This window comes from Ranitomeya imitator, chromosome 5 (genome assembly GCF_032444005.1).
Source record: "Ranitomeya imitator isolate aRanImi1 chromosome 5, aRanImi1.pri, whole genome shotgun sequence".
Classification (NCBI taxonomy): Eukaryota; Metazoa; Chordata; class Amphibia; order Anura; family Dendrobatidae; genus Ranitomeya; species Ranitomeya imitator.
The window spans coordinates 94563550-94578471 of record NC_091286.1 but is presented as its reverse complement, the minus strand read 5'-3'; the positions used below and the strand labels follow the sequence as shown (position 1 = coordinate 94578471).

The 14922-nt window shown below is 43.4% G+C and overlaps 1 protein-coding gene across 3 annotated transcripts in view; it reads right to left on the bottom strand.

Annotated features, from left to right (window-relative positions):
- RALGAPA2 (Ral GTPase activating protein catalytic subunit alpha 2) overlaps nt 1–14922 on the bottom strand; it is a 324975-nt gene that overhangs the window by 196948 nt on the left and 113105 nt on the right. For all 3 annotated transcript variants that reach the window (XM_069768931.1, XM_069768929.1, XM_069768930.1), the window contains 3 exons: nt 13811–14004; nt 12966–13064; nt 11785–11940 (listed from right to left, as the gene is read on the bottom strand). In XM_069768931.1, coding sequence (XP_069625032.1) covers nt 11785–11940; nt 12966–13064; nt 13811–14004 — 449 coding nt within the window. The remainder of the gene's footprint in view (nt 1–11784; nt 11941–12965; nt 13065–13810; nt 14005–14922) is intronic.

Sequence of the window (14922 nt, the reverse complement as noted above, 5' to 3'; positions counted from 1 at the left end):
AAAAATAATTATTTTTGCATCGCTTTATTCTGAGGACTATAACTTTTTAATTTTTTTGCTGATGTTGCTGTATGGCGGCTCATTTTTTGCGGGACAAGATGACGCTTTCAGCGGTACCCTGGTTATTTATATATATATTTTTTTCTTACGGTGTTTACTGAAGGGGTTAACTAGTGGGCCAGTTTTATAAGTCGGGTCGTTACGGACGCGGCAATACTAAATATGTGTACTTTTATTGTTTTTTTTTTTTATTTAGATAAAGAAATGTATTTATGGGAATAATATTTTTTTTTTTTTTTTCATTATTTAGGATTTTTTTTTTTTTTTTTTTTTACACACTTGTAAAAAAATTTTTTTTTACTTTTTTACTTTGTCCCAGGGGGGGACAATACAGATCGGTGATCTGCCAGTTTGCACAGCACTCTGACAGATCACCGATCTGTCTCAGAGAGCTGCAGCGTTACCAAGTGCCTGCTCTGAGCAGGCACTTGGTAAGCCACCTCCCTCCCTGCAGGACCCGGATCCGCGGCCATATTGGATCCGGGACTTGATGCAGGGAGGGAGGTAGGAGACCCCCGGAGCAACACGATCACATCGCGTTGCTGCGGGGGTCTCAGGGAAGCCCGCAGGGAGCCCCCTCCCTGCGCGATGCTTCCCTGCACCGCCGGCACATCGCGATCATGTTTGATCGCGGTGTGCCGGGGGTTAATATGTCGGGGGCGGTCCGTGACCGCTCCTGGCACATAGTGCCGTATGTCAGCTGCGATAAGCAGCTGACACCCGGCCGCGCTCCCCCCGTGAGCGCGGCCGATCGGCTATGACGTATTATTCCGTCCTTGGGAAGTAAAGCCCACCCCACATGGACGGAATAGTACGTTTAATGGCAGAAAGGGGTTAAGCTTTGATATTTATGAGTCTTTTGGGTTGATTGAGAACATAGTTGTTGATCAATAATAAAAATAATCCTCTAAAATACAACTTGCCTAATAATTCGGCGCACAGTGTATTAAATGGGCTATGCTTCAATCTAGAAGAAATGAATTCAGCTCAAAAGACATATTCTAATGCATACCAAATCTTAAATAACTGAATTGTAGACCGAAAAATTAAAAAAACTAAATAAAATTCCCATTCTACAGGTAGCCAGCGTCAATTAGCCTGCGCGGAATTGAAAACAGCTTTTAATGGTTCTCTAAGAATTTAAATACTAAGTACATGAGTCGTTTATCAGCGGGCTCGTAAAGGACGGGGGGCGCACATTGGACTGAAATCACGTCACGCAAACAGATGTGTTCCTTTCCAGAAAGCAAAGTGCAGATCTTTAAACACAAACTGCTCTGACAGGCGTACTGCCTAGTAAATGAATCACCTTAATTGAATGCTACTGTATGTACACAGCGCTTGGGAAAACACCGCCAATGAGGAGGAAACATATGGTGGCGGCAATAGAAATTGGTTTACTCATTTGGAGCGACGTTGTTTCTGCAGCACTTTCATAATTGACCTTTAGAGCGATAAATGTGTAAAATAATTTTGCTTATTATTGGCTCCAAAGCTTTCGGCAATTACATGGAATGAAATGGTACGAAGAAGGTAGGGTGCGTTCTGCAAGCATTTCCATTGTTTACATAATTGCACAGCTATAATTTAGTGCTTGTGTTGTTATGGAAAGGTATTAAAGAGGAGGGGGGAAAACTGCAGCCATTATGAACCATTTCCAATCTAAAATGAAAATTCTGCCGTGGCAGAAATGGAAAAAAGGACCCTAGGTGTGCCAGCTTAAGATGATTAACAGGGTGGATGATAACAGAGTTAACCCCGTACAATCTCCTGTCACAGCTGTAAGATGCCATTGAAGACCGGTGAGGAGTAAAGAGACCTCCGTGGAGAAAACGCAGCAATTATTGCACGGACTTTTAAAATCTGCAACATTCGCACACAAGATAATCGAAGGTGTACATACTAATAAAATCTGGAGAGTGAAAGGTCAAAGGAAAATAAATATGCAACAACGGGACTATTTTTAACTTGACATTTTTGCCAAAGGGGAAAAATGATTACTGCAGTGTAACCAAATACGTCCTTAATCTGTTTCTCAGAAGCTTCACAGATTGTTCCTTTTGTAATTAGAATTATGGAAAAGGTATTTAGCAAACATTCATAGAATCTTTACTTTAGGGTAAAAGGACATAATATTGGCAACTTGTGGACAATTATTACAGATCATAACAATTTCCTACATCACCGAGTAAAGTCTTGTACTATAGATTCATACAACATTACTTATGGGATGAACGTGGGTGTAACATATTAATCTAAGGAATGGGGCAGTGGTCGCGCACGCCCATGGGGCAGCGGTCGCGCACGCCCATGGGGCAGCGACCGCGCACGCGCATGGGGCAGCGACCGCGCACGCGCATGGGGCAGCGGTCGCGCACGCGCATGGGGCAGCGGTCGCGCACGCGCATGGGGCAGCGGTCGCGCACGCGCATGGGGCAGCGGTCGCGCACGCGCATGGGGCAGCGGTCGCGCACGCGCATGGGGCAGCGGTCGCGCACGCGCATGGGGCAGCGGTCGCGCACGCGCATGGGGCAGCGGTCGCGCACGCGCATGGGGCAGCGGTCGCGCACGCGCATGGGGCAGTGGTCGCGCACGCGCATGGGGTAGTGCTGCGCTCAGCTTTTCCCCCTTTAAGATAGTTGGAGGGGATGTGCGTATGATCGACCAAAGTTTCATTCACATGGGGTTCTTATACTATCCCCTTAAACAACACTAATCATGATTTCAAGAAATTACATTTTGTAATTCCAAAATTCCAAGTACAATTTGTTACTTTGAAGGGATGTTTATTAAAAGACGATCTATACAATTGTTGGTATTTAGGATTTTTTTTTTTCTTTTTACCTGGAAGCTATAGGATATAATCCTAGAAAAATTATATTGGGAATATAATAATGATATAATAAGAAGTGCCAATATCTCGCCAATAGCATGGAAATAATATAATTGCAAAGAGAAGGAGAAATGGATTAAATCAAACATGGAACAGGCTCATAATGGGGTGACACAAAAGTGGACAAATATTGTGGCTTTATAGATGGAAAAGGACTTTACAGGACTGAGGCATCGAGGGCTATAAGGATGACACTTCTGTCTGTTGGCTACAGTGAAAGAACGCCATGTCTGAAGAATACGTCAGATGCTTCACTAACATACAATTTAGGTCTCATTCAGATGAAGGTGATATTTTAACTTTGTAAAAAAAAAATAAATAAATAAGGCTGAAACATAAAAGTCACTTTTATATCGGACTCTAAACACACAGACACAGTGTCAACCATTGCAGTGTGGTTTTATACTGGAGTTCTTTTTTATTTCTAGTGCTCTATTAAAGAATATAATTTTTACGTGTTTCACATAAACTTAATGTAGACATGACGACACATGCACAAACACACTGAGAAAGCCCGGCCAACTGAAGAATACAGCAGCGTAGGTTCACACGAAATCTTGCAGCCAAAGAGCGGTCGGCGTTTCGAACCCAAGTAACCAGATTTAGTGGGTGGCAATATCATAATTCTATGTTTTCGCAGTGGGGACCTTTCCTTTTGTAAAGATTTGTATTACTAGTATTTAACGTAAAAATTCAATCTTTCGCAGATTTACGAATGTAAAGCTTCGGACAGCTGCTCTTCATTTGCTCCATAGCATATGTGGAGGATCTGTCATAGGGGAGCCATGAAGAAGTGAAAATGACAACTATGATACTTCACACTAGCCATACACGTACTCGAAATCTGATCACTTGCAGACAATGATTTACCAGATAAGAAGTCTAATTCCCCCCTTTAACATGGGCACTTTGCTTGTCAGGACAACTAAGCCGGAGACCATGAGCAGCCAGGTAACTGTGAGGCGAATTATATTATTATAAAGGGAACCTGTCAGCAGGATTGTGCACAGTAACCTACAGACAGCGTCAGGTCGGCGCCGTTATACTGATTAATATGATACCTTGGTTGATGAAATCCGCCTTGTAGTTGTTGTTTAATCTTTATTTTCAGCTTTTTGCTAATTATATGGCGTGCACGGGTGCGGCCTGTGGGGGTCTTCATGTGGTGCTCTGAATAGATATTCATGATTATTATTATTATTATTATTATTATTATTATTATTATAATGCAGACTGCTGACAGGTCACTGACCCCTCACTGACCTGCCCCCTAGTTTACATATCATTAACTCAAAGCTGAAAATAAAGATAAAACAACAACCACAAGACTGATTTAATCACCTAGATATCACATTAATCAGTCTAATGGCGCCGACCTGACATTGCCTGTAGGTTACTGTGCACAATCCTGCTGACAGGTTCCCTTTAAAGCAAAAGAAAAAAACCCTTTTGCTTTATGCAACCTATGTTTTACACTCCTTTTTAAAGAGCACTTGTCAGCAGCTCAAAAGTGACCACTTTTGGTGGAGCTGGGGCTTGTTGACAAGCACTCAAATTCATGAAGAGCAGCGAGGTTCGCAATGCCACAAATCTTACTCCAGCAGGGTCTTGAGCAGGATTTGGGGTGAGGCGCACGCCACTATGCCCCACACCCAATTCATTAAGAGGTGTTTGCCTCTTAATGAATCAGGAGCGTCTGCTCCACAACGCTCACCCCCATCAAGACCAGCATGAGTATCAACCGTCTTGATGAATCGCCCCCATTGTAATATTATTTATTTTTTAAACCCACCATATGGTTCCACAGACATGGGTCTTTTTATTAAGTGCGAATTTATATAGTTTTTATCAATGGGTAAAGACCATAAAAAAATAGCACTTAAGACACAAATCTTTGGTACTGTATGGTGAATTAAAAAAACATAAAAAAACAGAAAACTTAATAGTCAGGGGAGCGGTGAGAATAACAAAAGCAAAATCTGAAAAAACTGTCCAATTTTTAACTGGAGACAGGTTCTCTTCAAAATGTTTTATTAAAAGATATTTGTAAAGAAATCCAGGCAAACACATGAAATGATATTCGGCAGCATCTGCTGCTAATGACCCAGTCGCAGTAAACATGCCCCCGCTAACCTCTTCGCTACAAAGCGCACTATGTAAATGAGGAAAGGGTTGCCTATCACCTTACTCCTCCACCATATTGAAGCACACTCATGACATGCAGGCGAAAACCTAATAGCTCTTTACTGGGACCATCACCATCTGCTCACGGGACATTCTTCCAGTGTCGTCTTTCAAGGTTTTACAAAGTGGATTCTTGAAGGATTCCACCGTAACCTCTGTGGAGCTGCATAACTTGCACATCATGGCACTATCGGCACAAGTCCGGAAAGCACAATGGGGCAAATCTGTAATTGCTCCTCAACAGCGTCTACTTCATTCACTATTATATCTGTAAACCACAGTTTTTGCCTTGCTCAAAAAGGCTGTGCATTTGGAAACGAGGGAGCAACTTTTGTGGAAAAGCGCACACATTAATAGGAGCAAACTAAGCCGAGAGGTGGTGCCAAGTTTTTCAAAGGTTTCTTAAGATATGCCAAATTCTTCATTCGGCACAAACCGCTGACATAAATTTGTCTCATTTGTAGACTGCAAAGTTTTAAAGTCCCAATTCATAAAGGTAATTTTGCCAGAATTCAGGCGTAAACTGCTTTGAAAAATTGAAAAATGTTAACGCAACTGGGAGTTGCGCAAAAACGCAATCACTTTTCGAATTTTCAACATGGACGGAGCTGGGGCAGGACGGGGCTATGACACCACAGCTGGTCTAAATCATCTCGAGCTGTGGTGCTCCCTACAGAGGAACACAACAAAGATGAGATGCTCCTTCAAGAACCAGGAGCATCTGACTCCACCACGACCACTCACTAAGACCGGTGAGAGAAATAACCTGTCTGTCCTCCGGTGCTGTGCTTTCCTGCACTCACTGTGAGCAGAGCGGCCGGAAAGCAGAGCGGTGACAGCCAGTACAGAGAAGCACAGCGCCGAGGACAGACAGCGGGAAGGTGAGTATGAAGCGTTTGTTTTTCTTACTTTTAGGATGGTAACCAGGGTAAACATCGGGTTACTAAGCACGGCCCTGCGCTTAGTAACCCGATGTTTACCCTGGTTACCGGCATCGTAACCAAACAGCGACGCTGCAGCGATCCGGATCGTTGTCTGGATCGCTGCAGCGTCGTTTAGTGTGAAGGTACCTTTAGTCTTGGGCTGCCAACTTTGAAACACTGAATGGCCGAAATGTCTCACGGAGGGAAGGTCATATGTGGCCAGCTCATTAGTCTGTCTCAAGGGTTCTACAGAGACAGATTCATTTTACACCATCAATGTTTAGTCCATATTTCTGACTAGGTCTGCAAATCTCACCTTCATCCACAAGTCTTTACATATCTTTGGACGCCACAGTAAGTCCACATGGGCCGTACACTGAGCGGAAACATATCCAACATGGCTTAGGCCACAAATAAACAGAAAAAAATCGACAACAGACTTACACGTGGAGATGTCGTGTATTTTGCCACACGTTTTACCCTATTCATTACAAAGGGCGAAATCTGCGTAAAAACCTACAACATAAAAGGACATGCTGCATATTTATTATTCACATTGATTGTCAATTTCCGCTTTTATTACATAGCGTGTAGATTAGATTTTCCACTTTGCTGGTTCAAGAACGCACTGCACATTTCTACCTGCATCATACAAACAAATTCCACAGCGTTTTGCCGAGTGTGGGCCCCGTGGGTCAGGGATGACCTCCACCAAGGTGATTGAAGGAAAAGACAATTCACGGTTTGGCGCTGCATGAACCGTAATGATAATCCTTCTTCCAAGAATACATATTCTACAACAAGCTTCCATGCCAGATCAGTGTGGAAACGCGTTGTGGAAGAAAAAACGCTTCCTTATATATTGGATCAAGAATCATTATTTCGGTTAGCGGAGCCCAAAATTGTCTTATCCTTTAACATATCTTAATTTTCATCTGTCCAATACTTTCTAGTGAAAGTCTAAACTGATAAGTTAGCAGAATAGTTTAGAACCTGCTTACACCCTACTCTCGGCAAACTGCCCCAATATTTCAGCCGTCAGCGGCCGGACTCTGATCTTCACCTGAACATTTTGTTTAATCGGCAGCTAGAAGCCGAATTGTGAGCAGGCACAGGATGGAGACCTGAGAACATCGATAAAAGTTCAGATTAAAAAGGTCAGGACACTCGTTCTAGAGACCCGAGGAACGCTGGTGATTCATGCCAATGTCATCAAGAAGACTTGCAGTACTAGGAAAGGAATTGTACATTATGGCAAAAAAACAATTAGAAAGCTGGTTAGAAATGTACTTCATTAGTGAATGTTTATCTCTGTGGACCATCTGTATGTCTCCTTACAATGCAATGAAATGATTGTTTTTATCTTTTGTTTATTAACATCCTGAATCAGGCAAAATCTAAAAAAAACACACAAAAAATTGGGTAGGAAAACCATAGCCAACAGCGCCATCGTGTGGCATCCTCCAGTCATCTGATCATTAGCAAAGTTTTTCGGATCTTCAGATTTCATTCATACAGTATTTCTTCTTTAATAAGATCTACATAGTACAAAAAATCAATAATTGCCAGCAAGATAATCATTTTTGATTGTAAAGGAGAAAACATTTTGCATTCACACATCCATGATTCATAGACCAGAAACACGTCTCCCGACATGAACTCGACAGCCTCAGAGGCATCTATGAGGTTGTCAAGTGACTGGGCATGGCGGTCTGTACTCCGTCCGCCATACGTGTGGATCCAGCCTAGAGGTCACATGAAGGAGGACCTCATAAAAGGTATCGGGGTGTGCAGACTTTCCCCCAGATGACCTGGGTGGTGAGCCATCTCAGGGAGCTATTAGTTTCGGCACTGTGATCACTCCCCTGCTCCGTGACTGATAGCTTGCTGTGCAGACACATGCTGCAGGGCAGGTTGTCCCTGTGTTGGAGAGGGATCACAGTGCTCTCATGGTATAGTAACAGCTCCTGCACCGCCCTGATGATAGGAAGCAAAAAGCTGCAGGGAGAATAAAGCTTAATTTTCTCCCTGTAGTCACTTTTTTAGTTACTGTGCTGGACACAATTTCAAACTAAATTTACCTGCAATATCAGCGTAGATAGCATATGTTGTAGACGATGGGTTCCCTTTACAGAGAACTTATCACTTTTTAAAAATAATTGCATTAAATACCTTGCAAAAAAAAAAAAAGTCCACTCCCCTGATTCTGCCGCTTTTTTCCATTTTGTGTTTTATCCATTGCATAAATATATTAACACGTATTGCTTTTGGAGAGCACTATGTGAAATCTCTGCTTGTAGCGCAACTTGGAATTTCTTCATGGTTTTCTCTTGGGGTGCAGGCCTTTACTCCTCCCAGGGGCTCTCAATGGCCGCTCAGCAGTATCAGAGAATGCTAGATCAGCTGCTGAGCGGTTATTGGAGGGAAGGGTGAAGGCGCACACCTTCAGAGAAGACTCAAAGTTGCATTACAAGCAGAGAATTCACATATTAAAAAGCAACAAACGTGAATATCTCTACAATGAAGAAATGCAGTGCAAGATGGAAAAAGAGCGACAGAATCAGGAGAGTTCAGGGATTTTTTTTAATAAGGTATTTAACGCAAAAAAATTTGAGAAATAACAGGTCTTCTTTAAAATGAGTCTGAGGGGGACTGAATCATGACTGGTGGTAAAACTTATTTCTAGTGACATAGTCCGTCCACAAAATCTGAGAGGCGCTCCTTGAGCAGTTATCCTCTTATATAATGTGTAAGGGAAAATCTCCAAAAGTTTGTCTAATCGTAAAGGAAAAGGCTAGGAAGCAGAAGACCCCTTATAGTAACAGAGCAGATAGCAGGTTTCACACTTTTCCCCAATTCGTCTGAGCAATACTTTTCACAGCAAGCATACCTGCACTTCATACACCCATTTCCAAAGCACACTATTAAATCCGGACATGACTATTACATTTTCTCTGCTCTTAAAATAATCAGCATATTGGTTTCTGTGTTAAAAGTGATCATTATGAAAGCGGCTGGCAACATAAGCTGAAATTGTAGGGCTGCGCATTTACCATTCTACATGTAATGGAAAGTGACGGATCCAAGGGATTCTGCCGAAATCAAAAAAATCTTAGCATCTTTTCAGCTATTAGATTTTGCTCCAAAAATTACTCTTACATTGCATCTGAATTTTTTCAAATTGCCATATCCAAAAATAAAAGCTCACAAAATGACACAGAGGGCTTGTGAGGCCACAGGAAAAAGCCCAAATGTGATCTGTTTATACAGGAATCAGTGCTGTATCCCAAAAGACAAGGGCATTTGCTATCCTTCAGGGTCAAAGTATTCGGTAACACAGTGCGCGCCTCCTTCGGACCTGACCGCATGTTGGCAGCGCCTCCCTCGGGAACGCAGTTTATCTCCTTCGGGCTCCCCATTTGTGGGCTGTGCCACTCTGGGGCTCATCTGCATGTTGGCAGTGTATCCCTCGGGCCCGCCTGCATGTAGGCAGCACCTTCCTTGGGCCCGCATACAGTCTGTGTCTCCTTCGGGCTCCCCATTTGTGGGCTGTGCCTCTCTGGGGCCCATCTGCATGTTGGCAGTGTATCCCTCGGGCCCGCCTGCATGTGGGCCACGTGCGTTTCATTATAAACATCTGATTAAAATTCTTACTGAATACAAAATGATTGTTGGAAAGTTTCCCTTTTCTCGGATTTAGCAGCATCAACTAAAACCATCCAGGTCAAGTGATGGAAAAAATTAAAAAAATATACATTCTAGCGGGTAACATCATGCATGGTCCCAAGAACGCCATACTATCCTATTTAGATACTGTTCACACTTGCATCCAATTGCATCCATGAATGTCAATTACAGGAATAAACATTTTATGTATTTTAGGTGTGCATGGGCGGCACAGCAGGACCTCTGAGGTGTGCATGCTCGGCACAGCAGGACCTCTGAGGTGTGCATGCTCAACACAGCAGGACCTCTGAGGTGTGCATGCTCAACACAGCAGGACCTCTGAGATGTGCATGCTCAACATAGCAGGACCGCTGAGGTATGCATGCTCAACACAGCAAGACTGCTGAGGGGTTCATGCTGGGCATATCAGGACCTCTGAGGTGTGCATGCTCGGCACAGCAGGACCTCTGAGGTCTGCATTCTCAACACAGCAGGACCTCGGAGGTGTGAATGCTCAACACAGAAAGACCTCTGAGATGTGCATGTCCAACACAACAGGACTTTTGAGGTATGCATGCTCAACACAGCAAGACCGCTGAGGGGTTCATGCTTGGCACAGCAGGACCTCTGAGGTGTGCATGCTCGGCACTGCAGGATCTCTGAGGTGTGCATGCTCGGCATAGCAGGACCTCTGAGGTGTGCATGCTCGGCATAGCAGGACCTCTGAGCTGTGCATGCTCGGCCTCCGCTCTACTCATTGAGATTGGCGGAGAAGCAGATTTCAGCGCTGGGCTAATTACGGCAATGTCGGACAATGAACGCAGCGGAGGCAGAGTATGTGCACTTTTACTTAATTCAAAATGGAGCTCTGCAGACCCCCATTCTTGAGGCTGAAAATGGTCTCAACCGAATTTACCTCTATCATATGGATGGGTGATAATTTGCGATTTTGGGGAAAACCCTTTAAAAGGTCTGGTCATTAAAATGGTTAAACGTAACTATTGCACGTTTTCCTTACAGCTTTCGTACACCCCCGTACTGCAGGAAAACAGAGGTAAAGCCTTCCTGAGTCCAGCAAGTCCCTGGCGCTGTATGCAGAAGAGCACCGTTACTCATGGAAGCTAAGACTTCTTGTTGTCTCTTGGACTCTGAACAGGAGACCACATTATCACTAGCACAGGTTATCCTGACCTGCATTAGCAATAAAGGGCTCCTTCATGTATTTTTTGTGTTAGATGACTTGGAGACAAGGAGTTTGACACTGTGCTACTTCAGTGACTAGTTGTGAAAGGCTTATTATGTTCTGGTAGGAAAACACGTATTTAACCTGTTCACTATGGTGGCCATACCATCTTTATAATTATCTTTGTGTACTAATAGTCATAATAAAAGCTCGATTTCATGTGATATTGTGCCCGGCATAAGCTTAACGTGCCCATATCCCGTCAGTAGTGGTCCTCCTGACCTCCCCTTACACGGAGATTGGCCTAGCAGGCATGTAACTTCAACGGGGAGAGGGGAGGAAGCCGCTGACACTACTGATGGCGGCTTACCTCTCCAAGAACAAAGGATCGGACATGCTACAACCCAAAAGGTCTGATCCTACTTTCCCCAACATCAACTTTAGAGAGGAGGCCCCCATACATATATGAAAGTCAGCGGGGTCCTGCTGAAATTGCTGGGTTTGGCCAACTTTACTCGGTGTATGGGCACCTTTAGGCTGTCTGAAGACTTGTGCATTTCTCTCGATATTGGCCAAACCAAGCTTTGGAAATGCAAAAAAACACTTATGGTTTGAAAATCATTATGGCCGATGTAGGCAGGAGATACCGCTCAAAAAAAAGTCTTTGGGCTAGTGCTAAAATAGTGCTCAGCCAGGAATTTTCTGATACCGCTTTGATAATCATCCACATATTTCCAGGACCCCTTGGTCCTTCTGACAAGTCTGTTTTAATAAATACTTGCATTCCTGAATGAAATTTCAATTCCTCCTGGAAATCAAATATTAAATCAAAATACAGCAGCGGCTCGGCGTGAAATGATGCCTACGACACCTACCTGATCTTCATGATTGAGGCCATTATGCAGGACAAGGTAAAAATGAACCAGAACATCAGAGTTGGGTAGGACATCTTGGCGTCTTGTCATCATGCCACAGATCAGCTTGTACGCCTGCAGTTTGCCCTCCTTGTACTCATTCGGCAGCGTAGTTGCCTGTTTGGAAATCAAGTTGTTTCTTTTATTTCCATAGAGAGATTACAGTAAATTACCCCAATGTAAATGGTTACTGAGGCACAGATAGAGGATAGGGAGTGGGGATGGGCCTCTGTCTCTGCTCCTACTCTCCTGTCTATCAGTCTGCATACAGGCATAACAGATGAGCTTTCACTCCATAACAAAACAAGTCTTTGGACTACAGCAGGTGCAATGCATGCTGGGAACTAAGGGTTCCAGCACCTGTAGTGCTGGCAGAATGATATAGAGTAGATGCTCACTCTGAAGAGTGGATGCCAGTGGAGCATAAGCGTTAAGACCGTTCCTGAACATATTAGACTGGTATTTGCACCAAAAGCAGTTTGAACTTGCTGGGAATAAGGGCAGCAAAATCAGGCTCTTCTGCAGGTTTGGTATATCTGGACATAAAAGGGATATCCAGCACTATCTGAAACATGTAATTTATTTTTAGGAACATAAAGATGAACATAAAGAGGCATTGTCTATTGATAAAATATGCATGTGATTGATTTGCTGAATAAACAGATTTTTTATGGTCATGTATATGTTCCTAAAAATTATTTGCAGCTTTGTAGATCAGTGGTTATAAGGGATGAGCAAGCGTGCTTGGATAAGGTGTTATCTGAGCATGCTCGTGTGCCGAGTGACTTTGGCGTGTTTGAAAAATGTATGCGAGACCCCACCCCTGCATGTCTCTCCTCTGTTCACCAGCCTCAACACAGGCAGCGAGCCTCTGTATGTTAGGCGATCCCTGCATGTGGGGCAGCTGTGGAACAGCGGACAGACAGGCAGCCGCGGGATCAAGTTCAGTTTGTGAAAATGCAAAATTAATTTTACCTGTACAATAGATGCAATAAAAATGTTTTTACGAAATACGAGAATTACCTTTTCTAGGTTGTCAAACCCCAAAAGAATACAATAATATACATTTTATGATTACATCTAATCTTTTTACATTCCTGATAGCGAAACGCAAAAATATCTTAAAATAAAACACTTCTCACCTTAAACAGCCAGGAGGCAAACATCCTAAGTGGTGGGATCAAAATGGGAGGTGAAGGGGAAGACTGATTGTCCAGACTGATAGATAGATTGTCTCTGATCTGGAGGAAAAAATAGAAATCAAAATCTAGAGATTTTTTTCTGTATAGAAAGTTTTCACCCTTCCCGGGCCAGGGCGTGATACAGTACTGCCACCTGCTGTTCACATTTCACAGTGCAGTTTCCAACCAGCAAAGAGAAAAAAAATGTAATCTATGGATAACTTGAGAATACCCCTTTAAAAACATGTTGTAATGTTTTTTTAATACAGTAGGTAATTGACAAAAAGTATACTTCTCTATAAGTTAAGTATAAACAGTCCTTTCCAAAGGACATAGGATTTTTCCTTACGGCCTTGTACAGATAAGGACATTTATTTTAGAGAACTAAAGAACTTCTTTAAATGGAAATCCTGCCTAAACTAATTTAGGTCTCGTGTAATGGCGGAATTTCATTGCCACTTTACTACACACATAGGGGCCTACTCCTCTTCCCCCCCCCGCCTGGAGTAGTATTTCTGGCAAAGCGCACGCCCCAGAGTCAATGGTGAGAATATTTAGAGGCTCTAAATTCTGAGGGCCGGCTAAACACGATATGGTTCCAGAGTCAATTTTAAAATAGGTCGCAGCTATTAAAATATTCTCCGAAAAAGGTAATTGTGCCGTCACATTAAGCATTTCAGTGGCTTATTATCCTAAAGCCCGCCTTATTTACCATCAGAGCGCTAATTAAGGACAGTAATTCAATCACATTGCTTTTCCGATGCAGATTCCCCATTCCATACTGCCCGGGTGCAGCGGAGTCCTACCTTAGCCAGCTTGTACCACAACTCATAGAGGTAGCCAAACACCTTGGCATGGATTTTGGAGGACTGGATATTGTTCACATCTCCGAGTATTCCCAAGATTCTTCTCCACAAAACAGCTGCGGAGTCCGGATGCCAGCCCGCGAGGTTCCCGCCAGCGATGATGCTGCAGTCCCCAGTAAGACACTCACTGCTGTCTGGAAGGAAAGCCGAGCCATAATGGTAAGTGTCAGGTGTATAGCACGCGCCCAAAATACCTTACAAGCACTATGTACCCTTCTATAAACTTTACACCTGCCCGGCGTTTCTTCAAGAAACACATAAATATGAAGACAAAAGTACAAGTTTATTATTACCACTGTGCAAACATCCGCTCTTAGGAAATCCCAGCTTAGAAGGCCGGTCGTCAGGATGAGGACATTCACTGCACTCGTGTGTACAGCATTTACTGCAAGCTTTCCACCGACATGAAGACCCCCTGAACACTGCATGTGATGCCAGGTTCACAGCTGTGTTGGAGCCACCATTAAAATGACTGACACATAACGAAAACCAAAGGGACCCTATTATAGTCAAAGTGTTCATCAGGGATTCAATCCATTTTCCTGTTCTATTACAGTGCCTGATAATTCTACCATGAACCTAGTCTAAAATGTTTCCCTTCTTTCCACTAGGAGTCACTCACCGAGGTCAGTAATAGTTGTATACATCTATAGGTAGTGAGGGCCTCCTAGAAGTGGCTGTAGGTAAACAAAATCACCATTCAAAGCGGCAGTGCCATCTCAGTAAGCGATTGCATATTGCCAGGATACAGTAACATCTAATTATCGGGGAGGCAGTGCTAAAGCCTCATCATTTTCGGGACCTGTGGGGGTACAGAGATCTGAGCTCCAGTGGTCATTAAAGAGGACCTATGACTTCCAGGGAAACTTTATTAGGTAAAATGAGACCAAAACATAAAACTTTCTCAAACTATAGTTCGTAAACAAATGTCTTCATTGAGTTAGAAAAATGAAAGCTGGACCTTTGGGACAAAGATGCTACAGTCCGGCTCTCCACTGTCTCACTATGTTGATAGCTCTGTGAGACTTCATGCCTCTGAGCTGGAAGATCTC